The 17445-nt window shown below is 38.6% G+C and overlaps 1 protein-coding gene and 2 long non-coding RNA genes across 3 annotated transcripts; all 3 read left to right on the forward strand.

The window, feature by feature from the left end:
- The first annotated feature begins 5363 nt into the window (after window positions 1-5363).
- Window positions 5364-6174, forward strand: LOC124190961. The gene is made up of 2 exons (XR_006873213.1): window positions 5364-5802; window positions 6142-6174. It is a non-coding gene; the product is annotated as an uncharacterized LOC124190961 (long non-coding RNA).
- Window positions 6175-13219: 7045 nt separating this feature from the next.
- LOC124190962 (E3 ubiquitin-protein ligase makorin-1-like) lies at window positions 13220-15763 on the forward strand. Its single transcript, XM_046583847.1, has 9 exons — window positions 13220-13332; window positions 13440-13520; window positions 13609-13673; window positions 13760-13858; window positions 13922-14178; window positions 14248-14405; window positions 14493-14660; window positions 14773-14929; window positions 15001-15763. Exons 1-9 carry the CDS (start codon window positions 13298-13300, stop codon window positions 15157-15159), a joined length of 1179 nt encoding a protein of 392 aa, XP_046439803.1. The 5' UTR covers window positions 13220-13297; the 3' UTR covers window positions 15160-15763.
- A 542-nt stretch (window positions 15764-16305) lies between these two features.
- Window positions 16306-17210, forward strand: LOC124190970. Its single transcript, XR_006873216.1, has 2 exons — window positions 16306-16749; window positions 16817-17210. It is a non-coding gene; the product is annotated as an uncharacterized LOC124190970 (long non-coding RNA).
- The last annotated feature ends 235 nt before the right edge of the window (window positions 17211-17445 follow it).

A 17445-nucleotide genomic window follows, 5' to 3' on the forward strand; every position in this document is an offset into this window, starting at 1 on the left:
TTGTTAATAAAACAAAAGGCTTCGTTAGGATCCCATTTAAACACATTTTTTTGATTTCTTTAATATTATTCCATCGAGTTCATCCATCAAAAAAAGCAGCTGACCGAAAATGGTCCGTTGAAATCATTTCAGTTGCAAATATAAATAAAATAAAATAAAATACAAATTTAAAAAAAAACGAGAGAATTTGATTTCGGTGGAGTCGTGTGGAGGGGAAATCCAAATAAGGAGCTCATCATGAAGTCATCAAATCTCCCGAAAAGAAAAGAAAACGAATAATTTCTCATGTTATAAGTTCAGGATTTTATTATTTTTTTGGGTATATTACATATAAAGCCATTCCCGATTTGTTTGTTCAACAAGTCGAAATATTTACATTTCACCTGATTCTTTTTGGTTATGTCGGTTGTTGTTGGTTGTTGTCGGAGGTCAGACAAGCCGAGCGCCCGCGCTATCATAATAATAATATAATAAAGTCTGCCATATTAACGATTAACGATTCGTCAATGTCCCACGCGCCGGGGGTATCAAATTATAATTGGCGCAACGTTTTTTTGAATTTAAAATTTTTGATATATAAAGACGTCACATCTTGATGATACATTTTATGTTTTATTACTTGCCCTCAAGGAATTAAATAACTTTTATTCGTATATACCACGAAATTTGATCTAAATACAAATTTTTGAATACAAGAAGAAGAATGATGGGTTACAATGTAATATTTCGCTCAAGGACGAGATGATGATGATGGGCGGCGATGGAATTTTCACCAACCTCCTCCTCCTCCTCACTCCCCCCTACATTTGAAATGGCATCAGGGAAAAGATGACGGATCGTCACAGAAATGTTTTAAATCAGAAAAAAAATGTACAAAAGAAAAGAGATGAAGTACATCAAAGAGCAAAATGATGTGGCGAAAAAACCGGTTCAACCGGTCCAACCCCCCCTCCCCACCTTGTCTCTGCTGGTTGATGCCGTCGGAGGATTTGGATTCTTTTTTTTTTCCTGTATCCATCGAAAAAGAGTTGGATGTTGTTGTTGTTGCTATGGTCGACATTTGTCAAGGTTCTTTCGATTCGACAAAGAAATCAACTTCTCATATACGAAAATGTCTGATGCGTTTAAAGAGAATTTCACGTTTGGGGGTGGAACTTCTTCTTCAACAATGATTGGCATTTCCCGCATCTGAAGGTAAATTTACATATTGGCACCAACAACGGAAATGATGGGGGAGAGATTCGTCTAATGCTATTTCGCAATGAGCAATCAATCAACCCTTTGTCTCCTTGTTTCTCATCTCGTTATATAAACAACAACTCAATAATCTGTTGAGTTTATTTTATTTTGATTGGCAATTGCGTCATCAAAAATCGATCGGTTAGCAAAATAAACACTTTGTCAATATATAATTGACATTGAATTTCAATTAAACTTCAGGCGATTATAACAGCAACCTCGATCACTATTAAATGCGCGCAATTGCGGAATGTTTAATTTAGAAAGAGAATGGTCAGAATACAAGTGACATTGTTTCGTGAATAATTAATTTTATGCATCAAAAGTTGCGTCATTATATTTCTACGAATTAAGGGAAGGGGTATATAAAACATGATTCCTAAATTTAAATGTCAAATCCAGCCCAAGGTGAAACTGTACAGTCACAGCCCTATATACACGATAGAACCGCGCACTTCCGTCTGCTGGCGCTTCCGCCATCCCCCATTCAATTCGGATTATTCCGCGCATCGTTCAATCTTCGTTTTGCGGTGTACAAGTCGGCAGAGATAATTGACAGGGTCATCATCAACTCTCATCAGGACGCATTTGTTTCCCCTTTTCCGCGTCTATTCCCAGTGACGACGAGGACATTTGATGAAAAGTCAAAATTGAATCATTTATTTTAATCAAATCATATGCGGGAGGGGGGGGGGGGTGTGTACCACTGGGAACTTGTATGTGGGCCATCAAATCACTGGCGGCCATTTTGATTTAAAGGAAATTAAAAAAAAACCACAAAATTAAAAAAAATGTTTCCGTTCAAAATATAAAATACGGAAGTGAATTAAATCTCCCGTTAAAATCTATACGCTCCAACTAAGAATATAGCCAGCGGCTTGTAAATTTGTGTACACGATGGCAATAGGGGAATTTCCCGAATTTCGTCGTCTATCGTCTTTAGTCGTCGATCCTATCATCCGGATGACAATTATTCTCCACTGTCTGCCGCCGTGTTGATTGTGTTATCGTTCTCATTGGCCCGGCGCAAGGTCACCAACAACAACAACAACAACATGCCGCAACTTCTTTTCGTTCGTTCAAATTCTTCCTCTTCTCGACATTCGTGCGGTTGTATCAAAAATTCAAGGTCTCTTTCTTCGCGTCTATATCGTCACTCTCCTTTCGTTTCAAAAATCCCGCCGGCCAAACACGCCATTCCGCATCCTTCTCTCCCGTTCGAAAAAATGATCTCATTTAATATCCATCCGCACACGCAAAACTGTATAATTGTGAGCTGCAGTTTTCCCAATCAAATGGACCGGAAACTTTCGTCTTGTTCCCCTTTCAGAAAATAAAATAAAATAAAAAATAAAATAAAACATTGGTGCTGCGATGATATTGAACAGAACCGACCTTGCAAAACACAAGTCTGTGTAACACGCACCAGCAGTGATGACTGTGTGTGTGTAGAGCTGATGGACAAGGGAGGACTCTGCTTTGCTATAGTGCTGGGCCAATGATTATATAGACACACACTCGCCAACGAAACCAACTCAACACACACAAGACTTTTGTGATTATCGCGAGCGAGGCCATCGAGGAAATGGATCAGCTTTTATGGCCTGGTTGCACGTGACATTTTGGCCATCACCACACGACTGCTGGATCAGCTGATGTTCTCAACTGGTTTGTTCGGTTCACCCATTTGAATTTTTCCAATCGATGGTGAATATATATACAAGTCTTGAAGACAAAATCTCAAGACTATTACACAAGACCGGTCTCAAAGCAAAAGATTTTACAAGGATATCTGGGCATCCGTTCAAAATCATTCCCTACAAGGCAATTAAAGCAGCAACTAGTTACATACTTTTTTTGGCTTTTTATTTCAAAAGTGTATAATTTGTTGATCTTTTTCACTTTCATTTGAAGCTGAAATGCTATAGAGGCTGGGTGGCAACAAATTGATAATAATATTTTATTAATTTTCAGCATTTTTGAATTTCGCGGGGATTATGAAACGACATTTTCATTTGACTTTTGTGTTATTTTATTTTGTCTCAAGAATTTGGATGTAAAAATGATCATCTCAAGGTCTTCGTCATCAGCTCTGGCTGCTCCACAAAGAAAAAAAAACTGATTTGCATATTAAGATGATAAGCATCGATTGAATATTATTAACAATTGTCTTTGGCTGGCCATCAGGGTAGTTGCTTAGATACTATTAAAAATGTTTTTTACCTGTATCAGCACCAGGTGCGAGCCAGCAATGAATCTTTGCCAACAATTCTAGATTAAAAAATCTTATTATATTAATGAATATTCAGCAGATTCATTTGTCCATTCGCCATTTCTTTTTCTTTCGTGATATGAATGCCCTGCAGGTGCAATTCGAATTACATATATTTCAGTGATGATGAGTCTGTGCGCCCACCCAATCACGGCGATTCCATTTTGGCTCTTCACAATTGAACTGGTCCGTCACACACATCCAACCGAAAACAAGGTCGCCACGCCCAATTTCTTATTTTCCCTTTTTATCTTTTAATATTTTCCCACGACGACCTTGTTAGAGCCCAAAGGCCATCGGGAAAAAATGTGTGTGTCCTCCCTTTCATCTGTCAGATGTGTCGACTCAACTTGTATCGCAATTTTCGTCTGCCAAACTTTTGATTCACGCGTCCAAAAGTGAATTAATTTTCACGCGTTTTTCTATGGTGGCCGGATCGTTTGACAGTCGATTGTGAACGCGTGAAATTTCGACTCCCTCTAATAAGATTCATTTTAAATTTAATTTGGATTTGATGTCAACGTGTAAATGTTTACAGTAGATGGTCCCCCCTCAGTTTACATAATCATTCGACGTGTGTGTGTAGGGACTAAAAGACAAACGATGGGCCCCGACTGCTGTCAGACTATTCTATCAAAAGAGCGGCCAACGCCCAAACTATTATCGCGAATGAAACCAACACGCACATCCTTTTTTTCTGTTTTAAAATAAAAATAAAAAAGTGTCATTTTATTTTTGTTGTTTTGGGGGTCTTATATTCAAATTAAATTTATCCAATCAACATTACGTAAAAAAACTGGTCGACTGGCGAATTATAAAAACGAGTTTCCCCCTTTTTTTGCGGGAGTTTTTTTTTCTTAATTAGATTCATCGGTCGCCCACAATAAAAGATCAATTTATCGAATTGAAATGGGTCCCGATAGAAAAATGCTATGAGCTGATTTAAATTTCCCGCTATAACTTCTTCCTTCAATTTATCGGCGATTGATTTTCCCCCCCCAAACTTCACGCTGGGTCCTCCTCCGGGAGTAGATAGTATATACAGTCCCGACAGGTTTATAACCGCACGGTTTAAATGGTCGGCATATCACGATAATACCCAAACAATCGACATATTAAAGAACAGGTCTGTGATGGCCAAAGAGGATCTCTGTGCAGTTCAACTTTTGCTGCGCTGGTGATGGCCGACCGACTCCACCCACCATTTCGGTCATTGGCTATCATTTAATATGGTGGCCAGTTGGATGTTTGTTGGATGGGCACAACACGCGTGACCCGGAAATCCTTGTGTGTGCCATGCGCAGTAGACCCAACCAATCAAGAAAAGAATTCCCCCTGTTACCAACTTAAATCAATTTTTCAGTTGGCGGATCTTTTGCTGGCGGCCCAGCAGGAAGCGTTGCGCAATTTTCCCCAATTGACGCCGTTCAGATATCGATAAGGAATGGCCGCTGCCTACGTGAGCTGGAAAATCCTGACCGATGATGACGTCCATCTTCAAGGGGAATTTTTTCAATCCGGATGTTGTCAAGAAACCCCGCCTACTTATTGGTCGAGATGTGTAGTACGTAGTAGTGATGGCCTAATAAATCTCTTTTTATATCTTTGATCCATTCATCGGTCCCGGTCCCGGTCCTTTTCCTATTTAAGGTCAAATTCAATCTTTTAGATGGCCGATTTGTCTAGACGATTTATGGTGTACACACGTCTGGGCCCATTTTTTATTAATTATTATTATTAATCCAAACCTAATTAAAATCAAATTGGGATGACCTCGACTAATGAATATGAACTGCTCCGGGCTGCACACATCATTCTAAATATGCGCATGTGTGTTGTTATTACACACCAGTGTTAGGAACGTCACCAATTGACTTAAGTCAAATTTTGACTTAAGTCATGACTTAAGTCAAATTTTGACGTATACGTCGACTGCGACTGAAATAAAATTTATGCGTGACTTTTACGTTGACGTTTGACGTGAAAAAAATTTGGAATCTTAAAAAAAGTCAAAATAAAAACGTCATCTGGCAATGTTGACGAACAATGCCGTGGATCGGAAGATTTTTTCGTCTGTAATTTTCGTAAAACATATCAGTTGTCATCATAAAGGATAAAAGGGTTGTCATTGGATAAAAGACAGAAGGAGCCAAGAAGAAGCCAAAATAAAACTCAGGCAGTTGATCCAGGACTCTACGTGTTCACCAGTTTTGGAAAAAAGCAAAACATCCTTAGCCGAAGAGTTTTTGCTGTTTGATGAAATTCAACCTTCAGGCAGACCGGATGACGAGGTAGACCGATTTTTAAAAGATCGCGACACCTCTATAGGAATGCTTGATAATTATCCACAGATTAAATCTTTGTTTGTAAAATATAATACTGTCATTCCAACTAGCGCTCCAGTAGAGCGTCTTTTTAGCTTAGCAGCATTAATTTTAACAATAAGAAGAAATAAGTTGTCCGATTCAATGTTGGAAATGTTAATATTTCTAAAAATTGCTTTAAACTTGTAAAAACCACCTGTCAAATAGCGTAAAAATACATGACTTATTTTGTGACTTAAGTCATGACGGTGACGTAATTTTTTTTGGCAGTTACGTTGACTTTTTTTTTTTGACTTTTGACGTTAGGTTTTCAAATGACGTATGACGTGCAAATTTTTTCTAAGTCACTGAAAACTCCGTGACGTTCCGAACACTGTTACACACACAAAACGGAGAGATCAATCGATGAATGACTTTCACATAAAAATCATCAAAAATATTTTTTTGGCGGGTGCAGGGGGATTATTCAATATGATGATGTCATCACTAAAAATAACAAAAATAAAATATACAGTTGAGAGCATCTGTTTTGAATCCATTTCACGGTGTGTTGTCCATATGCCGTGGATCTCCGGGATCTCCCTCCCCCTCGTTAGATTTTATTTGTAATTATATAGCGAGGGGGGAGAGCTATCTTATCGTTTTCATATGGCGACTCTCAACTGCGCACATATATACGTGGGTGGGTTGAGCGCATGTAAAAAGAAGAGAGGACCCTAATCACGTCCAGTCACGCAATAACGGCTGGCCCGTCATCATCAAATAAATAATAATAAAATAAAGGCCTGAGCTCTCAAAAAAACTATACGATATACCCGGATCGTAATTTTTTGACGCCCACCCAAAAATATTTTTTCAAAAATAATTATTTTCCCGCTCAAAAAATATGTGATTTCGAAAGAAAATTCGGATTTTAAAATTCGAATTTCACACGTCGTTTGTGGAAAATGAAAAATCTTTTTTGGGTATTTTAGCTGTCGGCGATGAAGAATATGAAGAAGCTCATTTGGACGGTCCAAACACACTTTGTGTGTGCTGTGTAATAACGTGTGGGGCGTTATAAAAAGGAGGAGGAGGAGGATCGAATTTTTATTTTATTTTCGAATGATAAAAAAAATTTTGGTTCGCCGCCAGCGACGCGCTTTCATTTTCTCGTTGTCGAATCTTTTATTATTGTTATTATCATTTAACAAATAAAATAAAATAAAATAAAAAAGTTTTTTCCCGTCATTTTTTTTTCGTCTTTAACGACTCAACGAAAAAAAAGGTGAAACAATTTAATCGTGATCTTTTTCCACACGTGTAATCGGAGCAATAACAACAACAACAACAAACGGTCATAATTATCTAATTTTTTATCTTTTTGAAAATAACAAAAAACAAACTCATTTTCGACGATATCAGTCGAGAAATAAAATTTTTGTTTTTTTAATTATTGAAATATCCCGCGCTAGATTATTACGTCTTTTTATTAGTGCAAACAACATTTAAAAAATAAAAAAAGGTGTTGATGGCTCTCCGGCGATCTCTAATTTGCGCCACTAATGATTGGCGGGAGATTTGAAAAAATAAAATAAAATAAAAACTTTCACCTCAGAAAAATTCTTTTATTTTCCTATATATATTCCCAGTTTGGGTTAACTGTAAAAAATTCGTCACGACTTTGTTGTCTGTGTGTGTGCAACACTTTTTCCCGAGCCCATCACGCGGGATACATCATCGTTCTCTCTCTCGTTGTTTTACACGTGTTGTACAACAACCCGTGATGGGCTTTTTTGATATTGTCTTTAAAAAAACATCACCAGGGAGTGACTTTCACTCTTGTAGACGTAACAAATCTGACCCATATTTTTATTTTGTAAAAAAAATTTTTTCCCCCCCCCCCTAATCGAGTCATCTTTAATCCGCGCGATTGCCAACTTGTGTACAATTATTCGAGAGGCTGAGATGCTGGGAGATGAAGTCATTTATTATTAGCCCCGGATGTGATTAAAATGATGATGGTGTTTGTTAGCTCCCATTGATTGGAGGGTGGCTAGCAGCTATGGCTATGGCTTATAATATTATTCCATCGGCGACTAATGAAAGGGCCGGTGCTGCACACACAGCCATAAGGCCATAACAGCATGCAGAGAGGTCAAAAGATGATGATGAAATTTTTCTTCTTTTTCAGATGCCCCAGAAAAGAAAAGAAAAAACAAAATTCGAAAAAAGAGAAAGAGATAGACGCAATGCGCTGCAACATTTCAGACCTTTTATGGCGGCTGATTGCAGTCATGGTCGCGCCAGGTTTTTTTCTCTGCTGAGATAATAATTCAGATAATATTATAGTAGTAGTAGTACTACTAGACTAGACTATACAACCGCCATCATCAGAGATAAGAAGAAGAAGAAGAAAACAAAAATCTCACAGCCTCACTCGAAAAGATTTGTGCGCGGATGACGACATTCATGGAAATGAATGGAGATCTTTGTTTTATTCGGCCGGTGTACCCGTGTACGTATATGTATAAATCAATTCTGCCAACGAGAAAATTGGGCCGACAGTCTCAGCGCAACTTACAAAAATTGCTCGGCATTTTTTCTGACGTGTATAAAATCCGGTTTAGTCTATCGAAATAAACAATCAATTGATTTTCTTTGGCAAATTTGAGTGCTGTCTCATCGTGGCTCAAAGGGCACGATCGTGACACCTGTAGAAAACTTGGTTATCCCGATTATTTACGATTCCAATCACGAATCGCCAATCAATCAAACTCATTTTGAATTCATCAGTCTCATCATGGACCTTTTAAGGTATAGAATGGTCAATTAATTGGAGCTTTTATTACACATCTGCATCAGCTAAGGGAAAAAAAACCGGTTGACGTCATACCAAAGGGCCTAATGTCATAAGAAAACAAAAATATTTCGTTTGATAAAGGAGAGAGAGAAACGATTCAGAGCAGCCGAGAGAAGGAGAGAGAGTTGATGGGAATAACGAGATTCGGTCGTGAACTGGTCGTTACGTCTATACAGCCCTCTCCTCCCGAAAAAAAAGAACCAAAAAAATGTTACGTACAATTTCTATTTATTATACACGACCATGTCCGAAAATCACGTAAATCTCGTTGGTAAAAATAAGTTTTTTTCGTATTTCGACTAGGGGATAGTATAAGGATATATTTTTTGGTTATATTTTGCAAAGGGAGCCAGCAGGAGCTGGATAGTCCCGCAATGGAATTTATCATTCACGGCAGCACACAGACACACAGTCCGCGTCCGCCGAGAATTCGTTTCTCCTATTTTTTGATTCATCGACGACCTCGCAAAGGGGGGTTCTACTATACAGATGTATACATGTTATATAGACACACACGCGTATACATCTATTTATCATTTGAAATTCTGCTCCACTTTCTACACCGCACAGCACAGATGTGTACAGTAGGCAGCACCGAGAGTGGCGGATCTATTCATAAAGGTCAACGGGGATGAACTACTGGACAGCAGTCAAATATAAAAATATAAAATTCAGAGTAGTTGCGTGTATATGTTGGTCCATTAGCTGATTGCCATTTCTTCTATACCCTCTGGTGTGCTGTTCCTATATTATATATTCGGTTACTTCCCTTATTTTTTGCTGTGTGTCTCTTGTGCAAACAGAATCATAGTTATAAAAATGAACGTGTTGTGTGTCATCGGATATTTACCTTGTGTGGGGGAGTATATAGGAAAATTGAACCCCCCCCTACGCGTCTATATCATCCGAGCCCCATGAGAAAAGAAAATATCAACTTTGCTCGTCATCGTCCATCGCGTGCCGACCGCTCGTTTTTATCCCTCCTCTCTCCAACGACGTTAAAGACAAAAAAAAATTAATTTTAAAAAGTTTCGACGTGTAATATAGATCCGAATAAAGAGATTCGACTTAATGTATTGAATATAACCAACGGCATCTTTTATTAGATTAAATGGCAACACACAATTTCGCCATCTGAAATTCCTGTTTATTTTATTTTATTTTATTTTCCTTTTTGTTTGTTTTATTATTCGGACATGTGCGGTTTGGCTTAGATAATCGAATTGGCTTCGGTCGTGACCGGAGCAGCCCGCCTTTCATGATTCAGACTCTGTGAATTGTATAACAAGAGATTGACCGTCTGTTGCGGGACTTTGACGACGGGGATTTTCGCTTCTGTTTCATACACCGACGACGAGTGAAAGTTGTTTGACTGTTTTTATTATTTTATTTTCACAAATTAATTGAAGAATATCTTATTTTTTCGGATTGGCAAGTTGATTCGAAATTTATCTTTTACCTGTTTTGATGTTGAAAATGGGATGACGTGAATGGCAGTTTTAGAGGGGGGGGGGGGTTAGGTTAACAAGACCACTTTTTGGGTTGTTGTATTATATCCTCCCCTTTCACGCTGTGTCCCTTTTCCATCATTTTGGCTATTAGCAACTATAAACTCAAATGTGTGTGTGTTGGTGGGTAAACGACGCGTGACCGTGTGTACCCTGTAGTACCCTGGGCTGGCTGACGCTGCTTGTTACATCACGCCATCACTTTCTATCACATCAGAGCGCACCCGGTAACACCCTTCACTTGAAAATATATATAAAAGATAAAATAAAAAATAAAATATCCAGCAACCAACATTTTCAGCTCGAAAAGAAATAATAAATAAAATAAAGATTTTTTTTATCTTGGTTTTTATTTATTTGGGTTTGGGGTTGAAGAATTGTCGGAAATAATTGTTATGGCCAATTGCCGACATTTTCATTCATCACGGAGAAATCTTATGCCCGGCTCCTACCCGGTCTACTAAACAGTCGTAAAATTGTAACTTGGATATTTGATATCAAACTCTCTCCATCTTCTTATTAGTCCGTCCATTTTTGTTTTTAAGTGGACAGCAGCAGCGGACAATCTGCAGTTCGCATCTTTTTGCACGAATTTTCCTACCAACCACCTCAGCAGTGGATGGCCGAAAAAGTCGAGGAATCCCCGCTCGCGGGGTAGTAGAATTCAAAAATCGTGAACCGTGAACATATCAATCATAAAAATATATGTCCAGCGTGATGTTATTAAACATTATTGTCCCTTATTTTTCTTATACAATAATATATTACCCCCACACACAACTATTGCAATTCTTTACCGATTACATCACCGTGCAGGGCCAACAAAAGTCACGCGGAAAAAAAAAAAGAATTCAATTACAACATATCAGAAACGTCCTAATAAATCTCACCTATTTTAAAACACACATAACTCTTAAACTAAACAAGACATTTGGCACGGACCGACGGCCTCCGTGTCGTTCATTTCAATTTAAAAAAAAACAAAATAAAAATCAAATTTTTCACCTCATTTGTTTGATTTTGCCTCTAATTTCCCGTCGATTGTTCCTTTTTAACTAGAGGAATATGGTCCGATTGTTTTAACTCGCTCGCACACACACCTCACCCACCTCTGTGTATGACGTAATGGCGTAGAGACAATCGGCTCTTCATTGACGCACTTCATCTTTCTTCCCATGATAATCCTCAACTTGTATATCTATGTGTCTATTTATTTTTCTCTCTTTCACATACATACGTATGTATACAAGAAAAATATGTTGGGCTATGGTGAACTGCTGCACCAAACCCCCTGGTGTGCGGTTTTTCGTTCGGAATGTGCCCTAGTTATATATTCCCGCGTTTGCCCCGTTTCTCTTTGACTCTTTTTTCTTCACGCAAACCTTTCTCCTGCTGAGCGGCGGCAGCGGCGGGACCAGGTGATTCATACGCCTTTGGCTTTTGTGTATGTTGTTGGAGTTGTTGCTCCTGTTGTTGTTGGCTGCCCAGCGATGGCATAATAAAAAATATCTATCTGTATCTATAGCTAGCTCCAAAGAAGAAAGAGAGATATTTCTTTTTTGGCTATTTTTACAGTCGACTATATTTTATTTTGATGTGCTTTTACTTTTCCTTTTTCCCGTTAAGTTGCTCCTCCTCTTTTGTCGCTCCAGCGGGCCACTCCCTCCGCCTGGGCCATCCATAATTTTGATGGGGCCCGGCGATGATGGACTTCAATCATTTATTGAAACGTGCCAACGGGAAAAAAGGGGTTGGAATAAGAAATTGACTTTTCCCGGGGGAGGGAATTCGATCAGAGTGAAAGTTTTCGACACACAAATATAATATTCACACATCATCATCTACAAACAATCTTATTATATTCTTGGCCGAGAGAGAGAGAGACCTGTTCCATCACCCGAGCATTTTCACTTTTGCCCGGCGATATGTTTTTCAGGTATATTCATTCATCTTGTATATACCGATTGAACAACTAAAGAGAAAGAGAGTGCTCTACAAGTAGTCAAACAAGCAAATGTGCTTATGTAAGAGTATAACGTGAACTATATAAATATATATTGAACGGACAAATTTCTAATTCTCTCTTGATAGTCGTGTAAAACAAATCAACGGTTTTCCGATGGCAAAGGATCTTGTATATGCGACTATAAGCGCGTGCAGACGCGAGTTCAAATCAATTTCACCTGATCTCCCAGTTTTTTTTTATTTCCCCTTTTTTAATCGAATTTAGTATTAACTGTACATTCACTTTTTCCAATCAAAACTGGTCTATACTAGCTCGTTACATAATTAATGATTTTCAACGTGAACAAAGTCAACCGGTGTAATAATTAGCCATTATTTCGTTCAAACTAAATAAAAAGCAAAAATGTCTGGGTTGGAAATAAAGAATATTAAAGAATATGTTTTGTTTTTGGTGATAAAAGGATCCAAGTTATTTTTCCATGCAACAGATGTTTCCTTGATTGCAACTTGATTTTGATAAGCACAACATTTTTAAATTCGTGGATGTGACCGCGGAATGTGGAAATCGCAACGTGAATTAAACCGCACCAACAACATTACCGGGAAACACTTAGCCCAGTAAATTAGAATGTATACTACAGCAATACCAAAATGAAATCAACTTTTGTGACCATAGGCTATAAATTCTCTCGATAAAAGATTAACGTACAACGGCGAATTGATTTTTTTACCTTATTCTTTTTTTACCATGCGACATGTTGGCACACAGAATTCACGAGAATTCATTTGCATACATGTACCTGTTATACCTTTCATAGTTGCATTGAATCGAATGAAAGACAACAAAAAAACGATCCTTTCTCAGTGCTCATGGCAACAGTCTGACCAATCCGAGAGCCGCAAAAGTTAAATTTCAATATTCTTCATTATCGAAACTCGTCTTTGCACATTGTGTCTATTTATTATTAATACTCGACATTTCTAGCAGAGTCGCCTTTAATTGGGATCATCATTCATCAATCATTCGCAGGTATTTTTATTTTTGCCTTAATATTTTTTAAAGTTTTTGCAGCCACTTCATTCGTTGTCGCATTACTATTTTCTGTCTGATTTCGTGTAAACTTCGTTCGTGGCCTATTGTGTAAACATGGCTGAAGGATGGACAGGAAAGGAGTCTTCTTGGTAAGATTTCCACATTCATTATTCACGTTGTCCATCGCCTTGGTCGTGCTGAACTTTATTAACATTATTTCGGCCATCGTTTTAATGTATCCCATTGGTATGTTCAGGTGTCCTTTGGAGGACCACTCCACTGTTCCGCCTTGTCGGTTTTTCCAACTCGGGAAATGTATTTACGGAGAAAATTGCAGGTATTTATTAGTTTCTGAGCAAGTTTAAGCATTAGGTGATGGTCAGTTGATGAGTTTTGACCATTGACCGCCACTTGTTTTGTTACAGGTATCTGCACGAACTGGATGTTGAACCAAATGAATCCAACCATGCAACTGATGTTGTGGCAATGAGTAAGTTAAGGAAATAAGCTTTTTATTGCCATATTCCTCCTGTTTGTTGTTTAATAAAATTTGCTGACCATGCCTTTGTTATATAGATTGGGTCAATGCACCTGAATTCATCCCCTCAACTATCGTGTACCCAGTTGTCAACTCTCAATTTGACTTTCCAGCAATAAAATCATCTGAAGAATCAGGTAAGAGAGTTTGCGACTGTGTGTTGAAACATTGATTTAGAACTTCTTATTAAAACGTCAAAGATGTTGATGGACAAGAAGAAGCTGGACCGAGCACCTCCCAACAGCCACCTGTAAAATCTTATGCGAAAGCTGTGGATCCCAACGCTGGCCAGAGCTTCAAGATTGCTCAGTCTACATCTCAAATCTGCCCTTATTATTACATGGGCTCATGCCGATACGGTGAGGAATGCACCTACATTCACGGAGATCTCTGCGAACTCTGCGGCCTAAATTGCCTACACCCCACGGATGAAGCGCAGAGAGACGAGCACAATCAGGTTACATAACCAATAAGAGTGTCTGTGTGTGTGTAACCCTATTTTTCTAACACGTTGCCACGTTTTCAGAGTTGTCTACGTCAGCACAAAATCGACATGGAAAAGTCCTTTGCTGTGGCTCGTTCACGAGACAAAGCCTGCGGTATTTGCATGGAAATCATTTGGGAGAAGTTGCCTTCCACTAAACAACGTTTCGGATTGCTACCCAACTGTTCGCACTGTTTCTGGTCAGTCTAGTTAAGACAACTTGAGAAAATGAGTATGAATTTCAGTCCAACCAATTGGTTTTATTTTGTTTGTTTGTTTTTCCACAGCTTGGACTGCATACGCAAGTGGCGACAGGAGAAACAGTTTGAGAATAAGATCATCCGGTCGTGCCCGGAATGCCGAGTCCAGTCTGATTTCGTGTGCCCCAGTCGTTACTGGTGTGAAACGAAAGAAGAGAAGGAAAAGTTGATCACCGATTACAAGGGGGCCTTGAGGTAACGTCCAACTCTAATTCCCCCTCCCATTTCTTTGGTTGTTGCTGGTCGGTTTAGAGAGAGAGTGACCAGTTTTTATATATATATTCTCTTTTTGGAATGGATTATATAGCAACAAAGCTTGCAAGTACTTTAACCAAGGTGGCGGCGAATGTCCGTTCGGTAATCGCTGCTTCTACTTGCACGCGCTACCCGACGGGACCAAAGCGGACGTCGGTCCTCCCCAGGGCAAATTGCGCCGACGTCGATTCGGCCAAGACGAGGAAGAGGTACACACCCAATTGATTTTTAATTTGATTGGTCGTTTTTGCATTCATTCATTTGTTTTGGAAATAAATAGGCGGAATTCTTCCGGGTCCTGTTGTGGGATTTCTTGGAAGAACGTGAAAGCCGCTACGTTCTCCAGTTGGGGCTCGACCTGGACGACCTCGATCTGTTCACATCCGATTCAGAGGATTACTTTTCGGACGATGCCGATAGTCTCTTCTTCCTCCACTGAATAATATCCTCCACCACAATTCAAAACTAAACACAAAAATAATCCGTTGGCGAGTCCAGCATCTCTTGTGTGTCTCTCTCCTGCACCTCGTCAATCCACGTAAATAATAATTAATCTTACTACTACTAAATTACCAATAATTCAATAATTAAGCCTTGTGAGTTTTCCTTTTTTGTTTGTTTATTTGTTTTGTTCGTTTTCATTTTTTGGTTCGGTTGTCGTTGTTTCCTTTCAAAACTACCAACTCCTCCCAAAAGTAAAACGATTGAAGAGAAGAGAAGATTCCCCCCCTTCACACACACACACACGCACCACAATTGCTTCTCCTCTTGTGGATGTTACCCGCCTCTCAAATATTTCCCTGTTTCTGAAAAAAGAAAAACACTTGCGTCTCTAATTTAGTGGTGAAGAAGGAAAACAAATTATTCGTCTAGAAGCTAAAAAAACAAAAAAATTCAGCAACAACAATTATGTATGCATACAGCGAATGCGCTACTCTTTTCTGTGTTATCTGTGATATATTACATTAAAAAAGGAAAAAAAAATATGCTTTAGTATTTTACACACTGAATTTCCGTGACTAAATAGAAAATAAGCTAAACTGTGATTAAAATATTTTTCTTCTTTTTGCTCATAGGGGAAATGTTGTAACGGTTTCACTTTTTCTCGAGAATAATTTTTTGATCCGTTTTATTTTCTAGTTCGCCTTCATCACGACGGCGCGGTAAGTTTGAAATTGTGTAATGCATTTCTGTTGTTTTTGATCCAGAATTCCTTTTAAGGAATAGGGTCGCAATGCTGTCTGCTGAGTGTCGATAGCATCACAGAGAGACCTACACCAACTTCTTCTTGGCTCTCTCCTCTAGATACCTCATATAAAAATAACCGAAATATTGTTTTTTATTCCCCATTGGAATAAAAACAAAAACAAAAAGGTATCAAAAAGAGTTTATTTTTTCTTTTTTCTATTCTAGTTTTTTCTGCGTATACGAGAGAGAGAGAGTTGAGGAAGGAAAAACCTTGGGACGTTGTGCACGATTACCTCGAAGCGGTCGAGAAACATACAAGAGCAACTAGCAAGAACCTAACCAGGCTCGGCCATAAGTCGTTTTTACGACGCAACCGAAATTATTATTATAGTTCTCTCTCTCTCTCTCTTGTGTTTGCCCACCTCCTGCGAGGCGAAAAGACTCGGCAACCCAACACGGGTTGACGATGTAATCATTTTGAGTGTTTTCAGATCTTAAAAGAAAAAGAAAAAGAAAAAAAGGTCGGTCGGTCTACTCGTTTCGCTCGAATGGGCGAAAAAATGTGGATGGTCTCACTCTTATTTCTCTCTAGCGTCTGGACGGCCAGCGCTCTTATATAGCTTCACATAATGGCCACACACACACACACTTACTACACCCTTTACTGTTATCTTTTAAAAATGAAATGGTCTACTACCACCACCGAGCTGTTGCGTCAGAGAAAAACCTCAAATTGGGTGAGCCATAAGGAGTCGCACTTTAAAAAACATATTTTCATTTTCAGTTTGTTACAATTATTATTTTGGCGAGAGAAAAAAGTGACGCAATCATTCAAAAAGAGGTGAATTCAATGTTACATTATTTTCAAATTCTTTTTTCATTCAAGATATTTTTATTTGATTTTCCAGGAGCTTGTAGAACTTTCTCCTAGTCGATTCCAAGGAGCCCCCCCTATACAGATTTCTGTTGATCGGCCGATAGCGAAGGTAAGCGGAAACGATTATACAGCTGGGAATTTCGGTGGTGGAAGAAAAAAGAGATCCAGCTATTAATGAAAAGTGAAGGGGAATTTTTCAGTTAGTGTGTATAACAATTGTAACAGCAGTCAGCAGCAGGGCCGGCCTGCGCTCCATCAGAGAACGAGGTTAGACTTTTGTCTGAAGGCTGTTTGGTTGTAGTGTGTCAGGAAAAGGGGTTTTTTTTTTTTCCTGTCATCCCGGTTCTTCAAAGCCTCGGGATGGAAAATAACACGTGCCCCAATGTTGTAAAACCAGCAACACCGTTTATACAGATATAAAGAGATTGCGCGTCTTATCTTCTTCCATCGAATTCTTTTTTTTTTCGGGATAACAAAATGAAAACTCACGAAGTTTTCGGCCTCTTTGTCCGTAGACTTTTTTGATTTTTTTTTTGTTTTTCAAATCGATTTTTCTTTTAGAAAGTTTCTGTATTAATTTAGAATTTTTTTTCAAAAGACCCCGCCTTCCTTTTTATTTTTCGTGTAACGTGGATGGATGTTCAAGAAGCCATTCACACA

The sequence above is a fragment of the Daphnia pulex genome, chromosome 3 (genome assembly GCF_021134715.1).
Source record: "Daphnia pulex isolate KAP4 chromosome 3, ASM2113471v1".
Taxonomy (NCBI): domain Eukaryota; kingdom Metazoa; phylum Arthropoda; class Branchiopoda; order Diplostraca; family Daphniidae; genus Daphnia; species Daphnia pulex.

Bases quoted from the DNA above. Each gene is read 5' to 3' on its own strand.
- LOC124190962 (XM_046583847.1), top strand. From the start codon at position 13,298: ATGGCTGAAGGATGGACAGGAAAGGAGTCTTCTTG. The intron at 14,406-14,492 runs GTCAGTCTAGTT...GTTTTTCCACAG, and splicing joins AACTGTTCGCACTGTTTCTG to CTTGGACTGCATACGCAAGT. The intron at 14,661-14,772 runs GTAACGTCCAAC...TGGATTATATAG, and splicing joins GATTACAAGGGGGCCTTGAG to CAACAAAGCTTGCAAGTACT.